This window comes from Hemicordylus capensis, chromosome 11 (genome assembly GCF_027244095.1).
Source record: "Hemicordylus capensis ecotype Gifberg chromosome 11, rHemCap1.1.pri, whole genome shotgun sequence".
Classification (NCBI taxonomy): domain Eukaryota; kingdom Metazoa; phylum Chordata; class Lepidosauria; order Squamata; family Cordylidae; genus Hemicordylus; species Hemicordylus capensis.
The window spans coordinates 390,940-408,349 of record NC_069667.1 but is presented as its reverse complement, the minus strand read 5'-3'; the positions used below and the strand labels follow the sequence as shown (position 1 = coordinate 408,349).

Genomic DNA, 17,410 nt, shown 5'->3' with positions numbered 1-17,410 from the left:
CTGCTATCAGGGAGCATGGCACACACGATTTGGGTTTTTCACTGCGCGTTAGAGAGCAGCTGATTTATGTCGGGGCTAACAAAAACCAACCCAATTTTTGTGTCGGTTTGGGGAGGGGGCAAATTCAAACTCGCAGAAAAGCCTGCTGCCTGGAAATGCTTCCAGGGACCAAAGCTGGGACCTTCTGCCATTGAGTGACGGCATCCCTGTGCTCTCTGATTTTTCTCATCTGTGTGCAGAATGGGTTTGTTCTGGCCCAAGGCCGTGTGTGTGCGCACGTGCATTCAGAGCAGGGCCTTCCTGATTCAAGCTGGGCGGAATCTAAAACTGACTGTGCGGACATCCAAAAACATGTGAGCGCACGCCTTAGAGGGCACACTGGATGGCATACCAGGCGTGCGGGCGGGCGGGCGGGCAGAAGGTGCCTGCAGTTCCCGTTCCAAGGACTTCAAGCTGCAGAGTTGCATAAAGCCTCTGACTGCTGAGCCCCCGGGGAGCTGCCGCTGCTGCCACCGCCACCCCTGCCGCCACCCGTCGGAGCAGCCCCCACTGGGCGAGATGGAGCAGGGTCTGACTCGGCAGCAGGCGGAGCGTCAGCTGGGCGAGCTGGTCCGGCCACCGAGCCGCCTCTCAAGCACTCGGCACAGCCAGGCTGCACAAGCCCATCACTGCCCCCGCAAACCAAGCCTGCCGTCCGTTCCCTGGGGGGTGGCACTCCCATACACCCCCCCCCGAGGATTCTGCCGCTCAGCTCCACAGAGGTGCTCCTCCTCTTCCTGGAAGAGAGAGCAGGAGACCGAGCACGCTCCACTCCCCCCCCCCCAGCTCCAGTGGGGAGAGCCCTAACCGGTGTGCTCAGCTGTCCAGAGGACATGCTGAAAGCCAGAGCGGGGAGGTCCTCAAGGGCGCCCAGGAACACCAGCCCAGCTGCTCCTGGAGCCTCCTGGGACTGCTGCTGTTCCCCTCTTGGGAAGGAGCGGAAGCTGGAGGGGGCCACGGTTGGCCCGCCCCCATTTCCCGTCCCGGGGCAAGAGGCACTGCCGGCCACAGGGCTCCGCAGCACCCTGAGGAGGGCCAGCCCCCTGCCCAGCTCCCCACCCCGGGTTCCCACCATCAGAGCGGAGCCGCTGCGGCAGCAGGAAGTGCCCAGCCGTGCCCAGGCCCCACCGCTGGGCGCCCCTTCCTCGCTGCGGAGAGGTCTCCGGCTCCCTCCCTCCCTCCCTCCGCCCTGCACAGCCGCACGGCTGGCTCCCTCCATTCCCACCACCACCACCACCGCTGGGCCTGGCACCCGCCCTCCCCTCCGCCTCAGCCGCTTGGCAGGGAGAGGAAGCCCGAGAGGAGGAGGAGGAGGAGGAGGCGGCAACGGCAACACGACACCAAGAGGAGACACGGCAGCGGCGGACTCACCCTGGCCCACTTTCATGACGATCTTCATGGAGCGCGTCTGGCAGACCCCGCCTTCCCTGTTCTCCAGGCCCTCCAGGGAGCCGTTGGAAGTGGCTGCGGAGAGGAAAGGAAAGGAGGCCGTCAGGAGGGCGGGGGGCGGGGGGGGGATTCCTGGGCCCAACCACTCCAGATACATGGGCCACGCATGCCAGGAGCCCAGGACAACGGGGAACTAGGGTGGAGCGTTCTGAGGTCCCCCATGGCTCCCTACGGCCGAAACCTTCGCAGTGTTGTCAGTTTTGTTCCATCGAAACAACCGGTTCAACAGTTGCTTTGACAAAACATTTCGGACTTCTGTGTTTTGTTTTGAGCTCGAAACGAAAGGCAAAATCCGTTCCGTGCCTGTCCCTAGTCTTGAGTTGGAGAGAGGCAGCTAAGCAATCAGAGAAATGGGAACAGGTCCGGGGGGGGGGGGCAGGCTGAGGAGACAGGAATCTCCTCCAGGACCACAATTCCCAGGGCTCCGGGGGGGGGGGAGCCACGGAGCAGCAGAGCCTCCATTTCCAGCCCACAGAGGGGAGGGGGAGTGCTGCGGCCATAGCTCATTCCCAAGAGATGGAGGAGGGCGGCCCCTTCCAGGAGAGGGGGGGGCCCTTCCACTGCAGCCGCTCCCCCCCCAGGTATTGTGCTGGAGAAAGCGTCCCAGAAGTGCCAGGCCAGGCGAGTGCCCCCAGCCCCTCCAGAAGCAATTAAACCAGCCCCAGAGAGGGAGAGGAAGGCCGGCTGCTGAAAAGAACATTTCATGTTCTGTCCCACGGGGTTAACAAGCTCCCTATTAAATGGGGAAACAAAAGGGGGGTGAAAGAATCCCTGGTTTTTAGGGGGGGTGGGCCCTGGAGCATTCCTCCCCTCCTCTGGCTGCCTCTCTGCAACTTTCATCCCCATTGTGTGGGCACTTGGGGGGGGGGGAGGCTTTGCCATTGTCCGTGGGGCAGCCCCTCCTCTACTCAGAGCCCAATCTAATTAGCAGCCCAGCAACCGGCTCAGGCAGGCGCAGAACCACCTTCTCAATGGGCCGGATGGACGGATGGAAGTGGGGGCAGAGGGGAGGAGGGCCTGGCTGCAGCAGGCTGCCCGAGGCTGCCCCACTGCTGAGCACTCAGGGGTGGTGGGGAAGGGTTGCCTCCCCAGCCAAGACCAGAGCTGGTGGCGGGACAGGAGCAGGGAGATGTCCAGCTGAAAGGCTCCCAGTGGGGTCCCTCGGCCACGGCTTCACAACTTCGGCCCTCCTGACGTTGCTGGACTACAACTCCCATCATCCCTGCCTACTGGCCCCCACTGTGGCTGGGGGTGTGGGGAGCTGCAGTCCAAGAAGAACTGCCCTGCCCAAAAGGGGGGGGGGGGAGAGAGACCAACTTCTCCAGGTAGGACCCGAGAAATTCCAGATGCCCAGAAGTTTGAAGCTGGAAAGGCCGACTGCGGAGCCGGAAATCCAAAGTGACAGGTGCAACGCTGCCCCAACGGCACTGAATGGAACGGGGAGAATCGGCAAGCCTCACACACACTCCCTGCCTCCGGGCGGAAAGAGGGCCGTGCAGAAGGGGGCACCTTGGCAGGGAGGGCTGGCCTTCCACTGCAGCAGCAACCAGCACACTGGGAAGGAAGCAGGCAGGGGGGCCTTCCGTGCCCTCCGACAGGACGTGGGGGCTGGCTTCTTCCAAGCTCAGACTCCGCTGAGGACTCATGCCCGCCCCCCCCCCACTATATTAAGCAGGCAAGTGGTAGTCGCGGAAAGACAAACACAGCAAAGATTTATATGCTGCTTTTCAACAGAAGTTCCCAAAGCGGTCCACACAGATATTAAATAAATAAATAAAATGGCTGCCTGTCTCACAATCTGAAAAAGAAAGGCAAGACAGTCCCCTGCAACAGCCACTGTCTGGAAGGATGCTGTGCTGGGGATGGTAGAAAGCAATCGCAGTAGTAGTAAATGTTGGTATTGTTCCAGCCACAGATCATAAACAAAGTGCCCCCCCCACACACACACACACAAAGGAAACTGTGCGCAATAAAAGAAAAGAGGTTTAAAAAATTCACAGCAGATGCAAGCCATACTTTATATGTTCCCTTTTGCTTACCCTTTCAAGTATACCAAGAAGGAATTGCATATGATTTTGAAGGAGCCCTTACAGCAAGATTACGGGCAGGTTGACTCTGCCCTGGAGCAGAAGCAGAGCTGGCCTCGCCACTTGCTGGCTCCCTTTGGAGGGGAAAGGGTCCCGCCGCCGCCGTGAGTTGTGCCATGTCAGAGAGACGTGGGCTCTTGGGCCACCGGGCGGCCTTGGCTTCCTACATCGAGGGCAGGCGCATGAAGCCATGTGCCACTAGGATCCAGCTGAAGGTGGGGGATTCGGGGCAGGGAGGTGCCCTGCGGGCTTCCGCTTTGGGGCTCTCTCAGCATCCCTCGGAGGTCTTGCCGGAGGGGCTGCTGCTTCCCAGTTCAGCCAGAGTGGAGCTCCAGCAACAATGCGGAGCCCCGGCAACCGCCCGGCCGAGACGTCTGGCCAGAGCTGGCGTAGCTTTTGCCCAGACTCCTCAGGCAGCTCACCTGAGCAGAAGCACCCGCATGCACCTGCAACTTCACTTCAGGAGAAACGGAGGGGGAAACGCTTCAATCCTAGAGCTGCACAATGTGGACAGAGGGCAGGGGAGGCGAGTGGCCTGTGGGAGGGGCAGAAGCCCAGTTGCCAGAGGCAGCTGCTTGGGAAACAGGGTCCCATTGAGTGGCCGTGCAGGACTGCCTGTGCCTTCCAGTCCAAAAGCTGCCGGCTCACCTCACATGCAGCCCACACCAGGAGAGCAATTCTGCTCCCAGGGAGCACCGCTTGGTGCTGGAGAAAGCTGGCTCTTCCCGGGGGCCATCGTGTGTAGAAGAGTCTTCTCCATAGGAGGACCAGGTGAGGAGGGAGGCCAGAGGTGGCAGCCCGGTCACAGAGGGAGCACAACGCGCGTCTCTTGCCCAAATCACAAGGCTCTGGAGAAGAGATAAGCAGAGAGAGCCAGAGAGAGCCCACCAGATGAGGGAGGCGCTGGCTCAGCGGAGTGTGGGCATCAGCGGGTGGGCACGCTCCTGACAAGGCAGCACCTCGGCGGAAACAGGGGAGCAACATCTGCCTGTGCAAGAGTATCCGTGGCCCAGCCACTTCCAGACCCCGTTTTGTAATCATGGCGGGACTAACGTCAAGACGGTTGGCTTGGGCGGGGGGCGGGGGGAGAAGCACCTAGTGCCTTGTACAGTTTCTTTACAGCAGAAAGTGTGCCTGTGGTGGCACTCGGGGGGGGGCCTGCTTCCAGGCCTGCGGAACTGCGGGGCCAGGCTGGATCTGAAAAAACAGGATTCGGGGGGACGCCAAGAGCCCCTCCAGGGCAAGAGCAACGGCTCTCTTCCCTCCGGCTCCTCGATGCTGGGGACAAGCCTCCAGCTGCTGGCTGCTGGGCCAGGAGACGGGCCTCGAGGGCTTTTTGGCCGTGGTGGGCTGCATGTGTGCCTGCAGGGCAACTGGGTGCCGCCAGTCGCCCTCTTTCATGGGAGCTTTTTGCACAAAGGGGACAGAACAGAAAGAGCAGAAATTCTATTTCTGCCAGAGCGAATTTCCCCAAGAAGGCAAATTAATGATCAGGCAAGAGATCGGGATCAGACCCTGTCCATGGCTTTGGAATGCGTGGAGAGAGCCTGGAACAAGGCAGGGGTTGGCATGCTGAGGAGGAGGAGGAGGAGGAAGGTCCACTTCTCGCTCACCACCTGAAATGCAGATTCTGGGCTGCTTCTCTGTTGAAGGGAGGCAGAAGGATTGCTCTGCTCTTCGAAGGAGCCAGGCTACAGGGGAGTGTTGGTGGGTGCCTTTGCCAACTCCATGTTGCCTGGGCTGGGGGAGTGGCAGTTTGGGATGCATCAGCCCCTTCCCCCTGCCCACTGGCGCGCGCGCACGCGCACACACACACACACACACACACACACACAGAGTTGTTGAGTCCAGAATAAAACACCTTTAAAAAACATCACTCTCCCATCTCTCATACAGGAACAAAGGAAAGACATCCCTGCCGCAATTGATGTGCACATAAATTGCCACGATTTAAAATGGGAGGTTCCGTGCAAGTGCTGCAGAATGTCACTGAATTCCGGCAGAATTTCTCATTCCCCCGACCCCTGTGTTCAGTCCGCCCTCCCCCTCTCCCTGCAAGCAGAATGTGATTTTGGCGGCCTGAAAGATTTGGAAAGCAAGCTTGGCAAAAGATAAATGCGCGGGTCTCTTAAACGGTAAGCTTTGGACGAAATTAAATGTTTGAATCCTCTCCCAGATTCCCTTTAGCAGGTCTCTGTTATGATTTCGGCCCCAAAGCACAATTAACATGCTGAGAGTGTAGCAAATCCAAGTCGCTCATCTTTTATTGTTCTTAATGGCTCTTCCATCTGTGTGGAACAGCCAAGACGAGGTGCAGCTGAATGCTGTCTGGATACGCTCAAGGCGCAGGTAGGATGGAGCCTGCTGAAATCACTCCCATTTTTCGATTTCTTGGATCAAGAACAGCTGTCCTTTCGGGCTCCCCCCACCCCCACCCCCACCGCAGCTCCTCTCAGATATTGGGGCCACCTTTGGAAGAGCACCAGCTCCAGGGGTGAGGCGCATTCAAGTCCCTCCCTAGAGAGTCTGCACTGCAGCTGCCACCCTCTTGGAAACCTCAGAACCTGTTGGGTGTGCAGGCACACCATCATCCTGACAGAGGCAGCCACTGCTGAGGGAAGCAGCAGAAAAGGTATCCAGGCAGGGCGAAGAGCGGGGAGGTTCAAAAAAAGAATGCCTCTTGACGTGCAGGTGTGCGCATGTTCCATGACGCCACAGACACTATGCTTAGCATCATCATCATAATCTACACTTTCTATCCCGCTCTTCCTCCAAGGAGCCCAGAGCAGTGTACTACATACTCAAGTTTATCCTCACAACAACCCTGCGAAGTAGGTTAGGCTGAGAGAGAAGTGACTGGCCCAGAGTCACCCAGCAAGTCTCATGGCTGAATGGGGATTTGAACTCGGGTATCCCCGCTCCTAGTCCAGCACTCTAACCACTGCACCACCCCACGGATGAATCTAGACGAGTTGCCTGATCCTCACAGCCAAAGCAACAAAGCTCTCTTGCAGGGATGGGTGAGCAATGGAGGCAAGTGTGCATGGCCCCTTCTGGTGATGCAGGGCCATTCCCTTTGCCTCCTTTGGGCCAGAGCAGTGGGGAGGGCATCTGAGACCCCCAAGCCCATAGGAGTCAATGGGCTTAGAGGGCGTGTGGGGGCAGGGGCAGTGTTGCTGCGCATTGCTCCCCTCCAAACAGAACCCCTTGGCATCTTCTGCTCTGTTTCGGCGAGATGAGAAGACAGAGGTGGTGCCTCGCGCCGCGCTGGAGAGGTCAAGAGAGGCTCCAAGTGGCGGCCCTCGAAGCCAGGAGGGGCACCTGTGGCTGCCCAGCAAAGCCAGGAGGGAGGGAGGGAGGGCCCCGCCTCGGCAGAGCTCATTATCTCGCCAGATGCTGCGAGGGGGAAAGTGGAGGCGCAGACACGAAGCTCCTCTTGCTCTCCTCGCTAATGTGCCCAGCAGCTGCAGCCGCCCGGCTGGCCCACCGGAGTGAGGAGGAGGAGGAGGAGGAGGAGGAGGAGGAGGAGAAGCGCCTGGGGATGCCTCTCCCCAGGAAGAAGCCAGGGAGGGAGGGAGCAGGGGTGCTCCAGCAGGGAGCACACCCTCCCTCTGCCAGGGCCCCCACAGCCACTGGCCCTGTGGCTGGCAGGGCTGTTCTGGGAAGGGGCTGGGCAAGGGCACAGCAGGCACTCCTCTGGAAGGCCGGGGCTCCGCTGCCTGCAAGCAGCTGGGGGGGGCGCTGGGGGGGGTTAGGGTTAGATCCCCCCCAAACAACACAGGGACAGCATCCACGCCTCATTGTGGGGAGGGAGGTTATTTTGAACCATAACGAAAAGGTTGGCAGGGAGGGAGGGTGACGGCTTGCGCCAACTGCGAGACCCAAGGGCACACCCACACCCCCCCCCCCACGGCCCTCCATGCTGCCATTAGCTCTGGAGGGAAACGGAGTCAACAGCTCTCCTTGCTCCGGCTCTCACCGTCCAGCAGGGCCCAGCCAAAGGGCTGCCAGTTCCGAGATTCACGCCGGCTTCTCAGATCCAGGTCAGCGAGCACGGCCTCGCGTTGCTGCCGGCAGCTCAAGGCATGATGGGATGGATCCCAGCGCAGATTTCTAGGTCACGAGGCAGAGCTGCTCAGCACAAGCAGACTGCGCTTGGGAAAGGAAGCCTGCCCGCCTGCACCCAGTTCAGGGCTCAGCCTGCATGTGCAAAAGGCCCTGCCCGGGCTGGCTCTCTCCACACCATAAAAAGGGGGGGGGAGGAAGGGGGCTCCCACCTCCCTCGGCAGCGCACGCACACACACACACACCCCGCTCTTCCAGCAGATGCCTGCAACTTCTGCGTGACATGCATCGCCCAGCGTGGTGCACTTGCAGGCTCGCTCTCTCTCTCTCTCTCTCTCCCCCCCCCCGCACCCTGACCCCCAAGCACCTCACGCTAAAGCTGCTGCCATCAGATCAGAAACATTTGTTCCCTCGCCTGCTGGAGCAACTGGAGTGGGGTCTGCAAAGGGACCGGCAGGCGGGGATTAGGGAGCAAAGCTGTCAGTCAGAGATCACGGAGGAGAGCTTGGCGGGGGGAGCCAGGAGTGCAGAGCACAAGCAGGGGCAGGCGAAGGACGGTGGTGCCCCAGGCACAGAACCAAGGGCCTTCCCGGGTGCGGGCGGGGAGGGGGGGGCACTATGAGGCACCTGGGTCTGCTTTACGACAGACACGCAGGCAGAAGACCCATCTCTTCCTTTCCCAACCAAAAGGACCTTTCCTTGGGGTCAGGATTTTTAAAAAATGTTGAGAAAAGTGGGTCAAGCAGATCCATACAGGATTTGGCACCCGGGGCTAGACGGCCACCTCAATACCCAGGCTCACTCTTACGCACCACCTGAAAGCCACAGAGGGTGCCTGGCGCTCAGGGGCCCTCTAAGGACAGCTGGAAGCCTCCGCATGGGCAGCTTGACGGGAAACGGCTTGTGCCAGTTGCTCTGAAGGAGGAAACCCAGCACACTAATCTCTCTCTCTCTCACACACGCCCTGCATTGGCAAACAGCAGGTGACGGTGAAGGCAACCAGCAGCGAGGCGACTCCTGACCACTCTCCGAGTTCCTTGCAATACTCTGAACTTTCCATACATGGGAATGTTGCTCATCTGTTCTTCAGATAAAAGCGGAAGGCAAAATGAGGCCTTCCTGCAAGGCGGACAGTGCTGGAGGGAACTCCCTGCTCCAGCGGCGGCAGTTCTCCTGGCCTGCAACCTCATCCAGAGCAGGGCCAAGTGCGGCCCAGGCCTCCTCCACCGGCGAGTCCAAGAACCACGGAGAGGAGGCTCCAGTTCTGCTGGGGCCGCGCAGCCCCCCAATGGTGGGCACGGAAGTGGACTGATCTGGCTGCAAAAGGAGGCGGCTTGACGGCGCAGATCTCGGCAGGGGCTTCACACAGGAAGCTTCGTCCAACCCAGATCCAGGTTTCCCCACTTACCACCAAGACGCACGCAGGGGAGGAGACGCTGTCGCCCCGGAGGAGGTTTCTTTGCAGGCGCTCCGTGGCAGCGCTGAGCTTTGTGTCGCCAGTGCAGTCAGTGGCACAGCCCTCCCTCGCCACATGATGAGGGGCCAGAGGCATTGGCGGGGCCCACAGGGACAAGAGGAAAAGGCTGCTTGAGTTTTAACAGGAGGCCAAGCTCTCTGTGGCCGCGTACGAAACCAGCTGTTAAGGGAATGGAAACGGACTCCGAGGGATAGTGTCAGAGCCGCCATCTGGGAAGACTTCATGCTTGCAAGGAGGGAGATGCAGACATGGCTGGCATGCCATTCATCCACCAGAGCAGGGAGAGATGCCACCACATCTGGGTGGGCACTAAATTTCGGGATGAAGTGAAAATGCAAGGCAACAGTCCTGGGAGAAAACATAGAAGAAACTCCGGGGAAAGGAGCAACATGTCTCAGGGGGCGTGCACTTTGGAGACCCTGCCATGATCTGGTAGGAGGCCCAGTTCAAGCTCCCCCCAGCTTGACTGCAGAAATGGAACTTCTGACAACAGAGCAATATCCAAGAGGCCGAGTGTCAACAGCCCCTGTGGTAGCCACGTCACCCATCAGTCGCAAGGGGCAGAGCAAGTGTGTGAAGGTGGCTTTGGGGAGGAGGAGGCATTTGGATAGGTGAGGATGCTTTTGCCTGGAGCCAGGGTCTCTGGCCCACCTCCCCCTGCATGCGCTCATCCGTCCACTCCTGACCTTCCCTATAAATGCTCTCTGAGTTATGGGGGTTTGGGTTCTCTAATAAGTCAGCCCTCAACAAGTGCCTGGAGAATACTTTGCCTAAAAAGAACAATCCCTCACTTGCTGCTTGGGGCAAAAATTAAGAAGGAAAGGGGTAAGGAGAGTCGACGGGACGTCATGGGCCACCCCTCCTCCCAATACAGCTTCTTCCACAAAGCCCCGGCCCCACCACACCTTGTCTGAAGACCTACTGCTTGCACAGGAATGCTCCGAGGAGAACACTTCTCTAGATTCAAGCACGAGGACTTTAGAGCCTGGCCAGAACAGCCTTTAAGACTGTTTCGCACGATTTATACAGCGCCAAGAGGCACCTTTTCAAAGTGGCGATTCTCTTGACTGAGCAGGGGGAGAGCAACTGGCCCTATCCAGCCCCAGCACAGCATCCCTCCAGTGGCTGTTGCTGGCGTCTGTCTTGTGTTGCTTTCTTAGATTGCGAGCCCTTTATGGGACAGGGAGCCATCTTATTTATTTCTCTATGTAAACTGCTTTGCAAACTTTTGCTGAAAAGTGATTATATAAGTATTTGCTGCCGTCGTCGAGAAGGGCGCACACGTGCACGCACACACACACACGCAACTGGCTTCCCCCAACACAGGAGCACAGATTGCTAACCAAGCCGTGAGAGAGCCCTGTGCGCCAGCATCTCAGCTGGGCATAATAAAACACAACCTCCACCATCTTCCTCCCCACATGGTGGAAACCAAACACCACAAGCGTGAAGCCATCAAGCAAACAAACACACGTACATCAAGCAAGGGCCACGGAAACCCAAGTCCAGAAATGGCCTAGTCACAGAGAGGCAGTCTGGTTTTGCCACCAAGGTTGCCCTTTCTGTGCCCAGTTCCAGAAGGACCCAGCTTTCCTTCTCCGGCCCCAGACCCCTTGCTGGGCTGCACTCCCAGGCAGGACCAAAGGGCAGGCTTGTTACACAGCAGAAGCACCGAATCCAAACCACCCCCAAGGCAAGGACACCCCCCAGCCCATCCAAGACTCATTTCTGCCACACAGACTGTAGGGGGCTGCTGGGGCGGCAGGGAGATGTAAAAGGCAAGAGTACAGGCTGGGCAGATGCAGAGGCCGGAAGAAGAGAGTCCCAAACTGACACCCCCGGAGGGCGCACACCCTCTGCACGACTTCCTGGAGATCAACTGACGCAACACAGACAGTCTGACCCCCCCCCAACCCGACACACAGACACCCCCAGAGCAAAAAGGTGCCCACTTCCCTCCCAGGAGCATTTCTGCCAAGGCTCAACAGATCCAGATTTGGAAAGAAAGTGTCCCCGACCTCACCCAGGGGCCCTGGACTTCTCCCCAGGCCCAGATTTCAAGCCCAGCTCTCTCTCCCTACCACCACCTCCTCAGTCTGGTTGTCTGACTCTGACTGTCTCCCCACCACAAGCAGGCACACCAGGCACTTTTCAGCACATGCGGGATGAGGAGGGTGCAAGTCCTAAATCCAAGCCTGTCGCCGTGATAAGTCGAGAGGCTCGGACTGACCGGCCAACCAGGGGCCAGGATACACACTCCGAATAATCAGAGAGGAGTCGGGATGCCTGCAGGTTCCCTTGGAAGGCAACAACCCACGCAAACCCTTGCAGGGGCAGGAAAATGGCAGCAGCCCCAGGACCCTGATGTGGCAGATACCCCCACCCCCACCCCACCCCAATTAGCAGATGAAGTGTGTGTGGAGGGGGGGTTGCGCTTGCTTCCGGGTTGGGTGCAGGGAGGCTGCTCCTTTGGGATAGGGCCCGCCATCCCTATTAGCAGCCTGAAAAGCCTGAGGGAGAAGACCAGCTGCCGGGAGCAGAATCAACCCCGGGAGGGACAAAGGGTCAAGAGGGAGGAGCTGGAAAAGGCCAAGGCTTGGAGAGGGGCCGGGGGCTCAGGGAAATCCCATTTACTCTGGTCACGGTCTCCAGGCAGGCTTCCGAGACAAAAAGCAGCGTGTCACACAATGGCCATTCTTGGGGAGTCTGACATGGCCGGTCGGGAGGCTTTGAAGTCCTGGGACAGGCCACCCGAGGCAGCTTTGGCCCACTGTAGGAAGAGGATCCGCACATTCCCTTCAGCACCACACGCAGCGAGGGGCAGCCCGGTGGCCAGAGCGCCCTGGCAACTTCCGGACGCGGCCCGAGAGGCCTCAGGCAGAACCGACGGAAGAGGATGCCCGCCCCCATTCGGCCCTGGAGGAACCCTCAGCGCGTCCGAAAGGGAGTCTCCCCATGGCAAGGAGGCAAAGCTGCCCCAAGGGCTCCTCTGGGCAGATCTGTCCGTGGTGGCTGGGGATGGTGGGAGTGGGCGTTCAACCACAGCTGGAGTGCTGGAGGTGGCCGTCCCCGGCTGGCGGTCTCAACACCACTTCAGATTAATGCGGAGCTCTTGGTTCGAAAACTGGCCCCACCCACCCAGGGAAATCGGAGTTGCCACATCGAGGGAAGGAACCACCTTGATTTTCCCGTGAGAGCAATTTCTAGCAGTGTGAACCTGAGGGAAGCAAGTCACTGTGCAAGGATTTTAGTACCTCAGAAATGAATGCATGAATCATCTCAAAATGGGTTTTTTTTAAAGGGAGCAATTTGGCTGAAGTGATCATCCAACCTCAACTGGGCAGACCAAAGGAAAACAGAAGGAGAGGAGCTCTAGAAGGCCACAGGATGCTTCAAAGCACCCCTAACGATGGATGCAGCACCATGAGAGGGGCAGGGGGCCCCTCTGGCATCTGGACACCCCAATGCCAGAATGCCTTCAGGCCGCTTTCAGGCTTCTCTGGCAACTCTCCACACCCGGGGGGGGGGAGGCCCCCAACAGCTCTGAGAAGGAAAGGCTGAAGGCCAAGTGCAACTTCTCAAATACTTGGAAAGGATCCCAACAAGAGCCACAGAAACACCCCAGGCCCACTGGCAGGGCAAGCAAGAAATGAATCGTTCACTCTTTCATGGCCTGCTCTATTCTATGTGCCTCCATCATGGGACTAGACGACAACATCTTGAGAGAAGAACCCACTGGTTTTCTTTAAGCTGGTTTACAAAAGAGAATGATGTTCACCGCAAATCAAAAGTCAGGTTCTGAAGGTTCAGTGGAAGCAAAAGAGAGAGAGAGAGAAGTTCCATTTGGTTCACTGGCACACCGGAAGAAGCAGCACTCGCCACTGGAAGCAGCAGCCAGCGCCTACTCCGCATAGTCCTGACTGTGCAAAGCGGAGCACACCCTGTCCCAACTGCAGAGAGCAAAGCAGCCCAGCAGCAGCAGCAGGAGGAGGAGGAATCGGGGTCCTGGATCTGGCCCCCTGTGCTGGAGAGAGTGAAACAGCCTCCACCCAGCTCAAGCTCCGGTCGGCCTCCACGCTGCCTCCACTTGAATCAGCTCCTTTCACGCCCCCAACCACAAAGGCCAAAAGGCTGCTCTTGTCAAAAGGAAAGCTGGGATTCCCAAGAAGCAGCCGCTTGGGGATCGGAAACCACACCCCCGGCCATACCGGGCAGATGCCGGTTCCGCGACAGCACCTCTGATTATCTGCAAGGTGGGCGAAGCACAGGGCAAAAGCAGCATGCGCGCCCCCCAGCTGCCCCCCAGGCTGTCTCTTCTGAGGAGGTGGAGGGTGGGGAATAGATGGTGCGGCAGAGGCAACACCAGCCCTCCAGCGACGCCACGGTGGCCCTTCCGGCACAGTTCTGAGGGGCTGCTCACTCCGCCTCGAGCTGGGCCCGGCAGGCCTCCAAAGCGGCCTCTTGTCACAGGCGCCATCACGATCGAGACCAGCCACCAGCTTCCGAAACTACCCAAGTGCCGACTGCCCCGGGGCTCAAGGAGCTGAAGGAAGGGCTGCAACACCCCTCTGACCTGGGCTGGGGCTGGTGGCGTCTTTGCTCTGCCTTGTATCCGACTCTCCATTTCTGACTCGTTCATGGGCTACTGTGCATGTCCCGACCTGCTGCCAGCTGCCTGGAGCCTCTGGATAAAAGCAGGCTGGCGCTCTCACACTCTCCCGCACACCTCCCAAGCAGCTCTCACGCCTCCAGATCCATCCTGCGCCCTGTGAGCAGGTGTGTGCTTGGCCTCCCATTCCCAGAAATCTGGACCAATCTGGGTCCAGACTGCAGGTTCAGTCGTGTTTGGGGAGTGGGCTGCACCAGCGGGGAGCCCACCGCCTGGCCCTGAGCTGCCTCAAAGCAGACGGCGCTTCCAGATGAAGCACGCGAGGGAGCCGGAAGTCAGACTCCACAGGCGCTGCTCGCCAGGCCACGGAGCGGGGCCTGCAAGGGACAGAAGCCGCACAGAGGCTGGCTTCTCCTTCCTCGAGACCAGACCAGGCCTCTGACATTGCTCTGCAGTTCTTGGCGTGCTGCTGCCGCAGCCTCAGCTCATTTGGATTTTGTTGTTATGGATTTAAGCAGCGTCACAAAAAGAAAAAGGAAACATGATAAACGCCGCAAGAGGGGTGTGTGGGAGCAGGGGCCCCGATCCTTGGGTGGATGCATTTGCAAGGCTGCCTGAGAGCCAAGGACAGCCCCAAAGCGAGGAGGCGAAGCTAACAGTGGGCAATGCTGCCAAGGGCCCTGGGCTTCCAATCAAGGAGCAAAGGCCGGCTCAGAGAGGCCAGGACCCCTGCCCAACGGAGGAGGGGGGGGAAGGGGGGCCTACCAGAGGCAGCAGTGGGCAACCTCGAGGTGCTGGACTGGGGCTGCTTCCTCTCCATAGAAGCCTCTTCTGCCAACAGTGGGAGAAACCCCCAAGTGAAATGCCTCACTCTGTGCATAGAGACAGTTGCTTCTGCTTCTGCCAGGGCCTCAGTGTGGCTGGAAGGAACACAAGACCGGCGTCCAGGGCTGGGAGACCTCAACCCAGATGCCAGAACGACACATGCTAATGATGATGATAAAGATGATTGTAAAAGAAAGCAGAGAGAGAGAGTTCCTTTTGCCAGACCCCAAAAGCATAATTGCTTTTTAAGAGAGATGCAGAACTCTCTAAGATGGAGGTTGAAAGGAACCAATATATCTGAATGTTTGCAAAATGTTTGCAAGCGTGCCTCACTGAACCTCACTGCTCAGAATTAAATTAAATTAAATTGGCTTATGAGCACAGCAGCATGAATCAAAAACCGAGGGAAAGACTTAAAGGGCAACGATAAACAATATAGCAAATTTGCAGGGCACCAAACATCTTCGGGAGATCACATTGTCAAGTCTTAATTAACGTGATCCAATGACAAATACATTTGTAAGTCAAGTTTATAAGACAGTGGGAAATTACAAAAATAAATAAATTTTTTTTTTAAGCCAAGCCTTGGAGCGGCCTCTCCGGCACTGACACAAGAGCCAGGATGCTGGCTAGTCCTTCCTTGGGCCTACAGTAGGGCGGCTAAAGCCCTTTTGGGGTGCACAGGGGACTGGGAGAGGGGACTGACCCCTGGATGATGCCCGCCAGGTGACTTCTCAGGCTTAAGCCTATCCCAGCAAGGGGCCAAATGGGAGTGGACCTCCACAAGGAACCTGGCAATAACCTGCATAATCTACCACTTACTCTTGCAACCTGCACCAACAGTTGGGGGCCCCGGGGCCCCTGGATCCCCCCACCTGGTGTCTGCCAGGAACAGGCCTCAGTTCCGTGTGGAACTGGCTCTGAGGCTGTAGTGTGGACTGCCAGCAAGAAGAGCCGCCCAACGCCACTTTGGTGACTCATGAAAAAGGTTCACGAGAAGCTGAGCTCGGCTCCACTGTGATCTACCTACTGAATGTCTTCTGATCAGAAGGCGAGACACGTGGATGCATGTGCCGGGCATTCTCCGATGAAGGCATTCCACCTGATTTCTACTCATCCTCCGCGGTGGCGGCTGAGGAGGTCTGGCACACCCCCGGCAGAAAGACTGGCCAAGCGAAGAGTCACAGAGCAACTTCGGACTAGGTCAGCTGGCAGCAGGGGAAGCAGCTTTCTTGGCTAGCTGGGGTTACGTGTGAAAAAGAGGGACACCAGTTCCCGGTGGCGGGGCGAGGGAGGCTCTTGGGCATCCATCTTCCAGGCGCCTTCTGAAGGCGACTCCAGCACACAAAGGACGGCCGGACTCCTGCCTCCAGCAAACTGCGCCTGGCCCAGCGCTGTGCTGTGCTGAAAGCAAGCAGGAGGGAAGAGCCGGGGGCTGATGCCGGGGGCAACAGGGGCCACCTCCTCCGCCACCTCCTCCCTTGCCCTCTTCTCTTGAACCTGAATTCTAAAGGGAAGGCCTGCAACACACACCCTTCCGAGCCCGGGGTGGGGGGGAGGTCAGGGGTGAGCCCCAGGACTCCACCTGTGCCAGCCAGAGTTCACTCACTGCTTTCCGTGTGGAGGCTGAGCCAGGAGCAAAGTGAAGGCGGCTGAGCATTCCTGAGCATGAGCAGAGAGCTGTCTGCACCAGCAGCCAGGAGCTCCTCCAGGGACACAGCAGGGGCAGGCAGCCCCTCCCTCGCTTGCTGGCCGAAGTGCAGGCAGAGACACGGGTCCGTTTCGTGCCCAGCCCCTGGGAGGAGAGATGCACCCCACACAAGTGTCTCCGTGTCCAGGGGCTTGCTCTCCTGGGGCCTCCAAGAGGATGGAGAGCAGCAGCAGCAGCAGCAGAAGCATCCGCCAAGGAGTCGAAGGGCCCAAGAGCTGCAGCAGAGCTTTCGGCCTCACCACCACCACCACCACCACCACCACCGGCTTTGGCAGCTGCATCCAGGGTGGCTGTGGGGAGCAGCTGCGGGATGAGAAGCTGCCCCAGGAGCCGGTGGGGGCCCAAGGCAGAGAGTCCCCCAGCTGGCTTTGGGGAGCCCGTGGCCAGCAGCAGGACACCGAGCCCTGCCTCTGGGCTCCTCTCTCGGCCCCACTCTGCCGTCCCGGGGTTAGCGCTGCCTGTCAAGAGCCAGCAGGGGAAGGCTGCTTGTGTGTCTCCAGGAAAGGCTCTTTGCGGGGGGGGGGGCAAGGGAGTCCAGGGGGGGTGGTCCAGCCTGTGCCGTCTGTGAGGGCTGGGTGCTTTGGCAGGAGCGCATTCCTGGGACGCTGTGCGGAAGGTGCAGGCTGCCGAGAGGAGCCTCTTTAGCCTCCTCCGCCTCCTCCGCCTCCTCCCAGCGCCCAGGGCAAAGCTCTCCACTTAGAGAAGGCAGAGACCTGCTGCCAAGGAGGCTGCTTCGAAAGGGGAGGAGGAGGAGGGGGAGTCATCCTGGCTCGGGGTAATTAAGGTCAGGAAGCAGCCCAGCCAGAGATGCTCCCGCCACAGACTGCTAAAGCCTGCGACTTCCGTCTCCAGAGGAAGGCGGCCAAGAGAGGTTCTCCTCCCAGACGGCTGCCCTGGGCATGCAGAGCCTTCGCCTACCCTGCCCGCTGCACCGTACAGCGCCACACATGGGCCCTCGTGCCACCCCCAAGGCCAGGGGTTGGCCCAAGAAAGGAGGCTGCTGTTTACGCAGGACGCCTCTGCATCACACCAAGCCCAGACTGCAGAGAAGGGGGCCTAGTTCTGATGCTCAGCGGCACAGCACCATTTCGGAGCACATGGCAGGGCCTTTGTCTGCCTGGTCCTGAACTCCAGGGCAGCCACACAGC

General features: G+C 59.1%; 1 protein-coding gene across 2 annotated transcripts in view; it reads right to left on the bottom strand.

The window, feature by feature from the left end:
• The window catches only part of EFNB1 (ephrin B1), an 85,356-nt gene that overhangs the window by 10,741 nt on the left and 57,205 nt on the right, over positions 1-17,410 (bottom strand). For both annotated transcript variants that reach the window (XM_053274088.1, XM_053274089.1), the window contains exon 3: positions 1,411-1,503. In XM_053274088.1, coding sequence (XP_053130063.1) covers positions 1,411-1,503 — 93 coding nt within the window. The remainder of the gene's footprint in view (positions 1-1,410; positions 1,504-17,410) is intronic.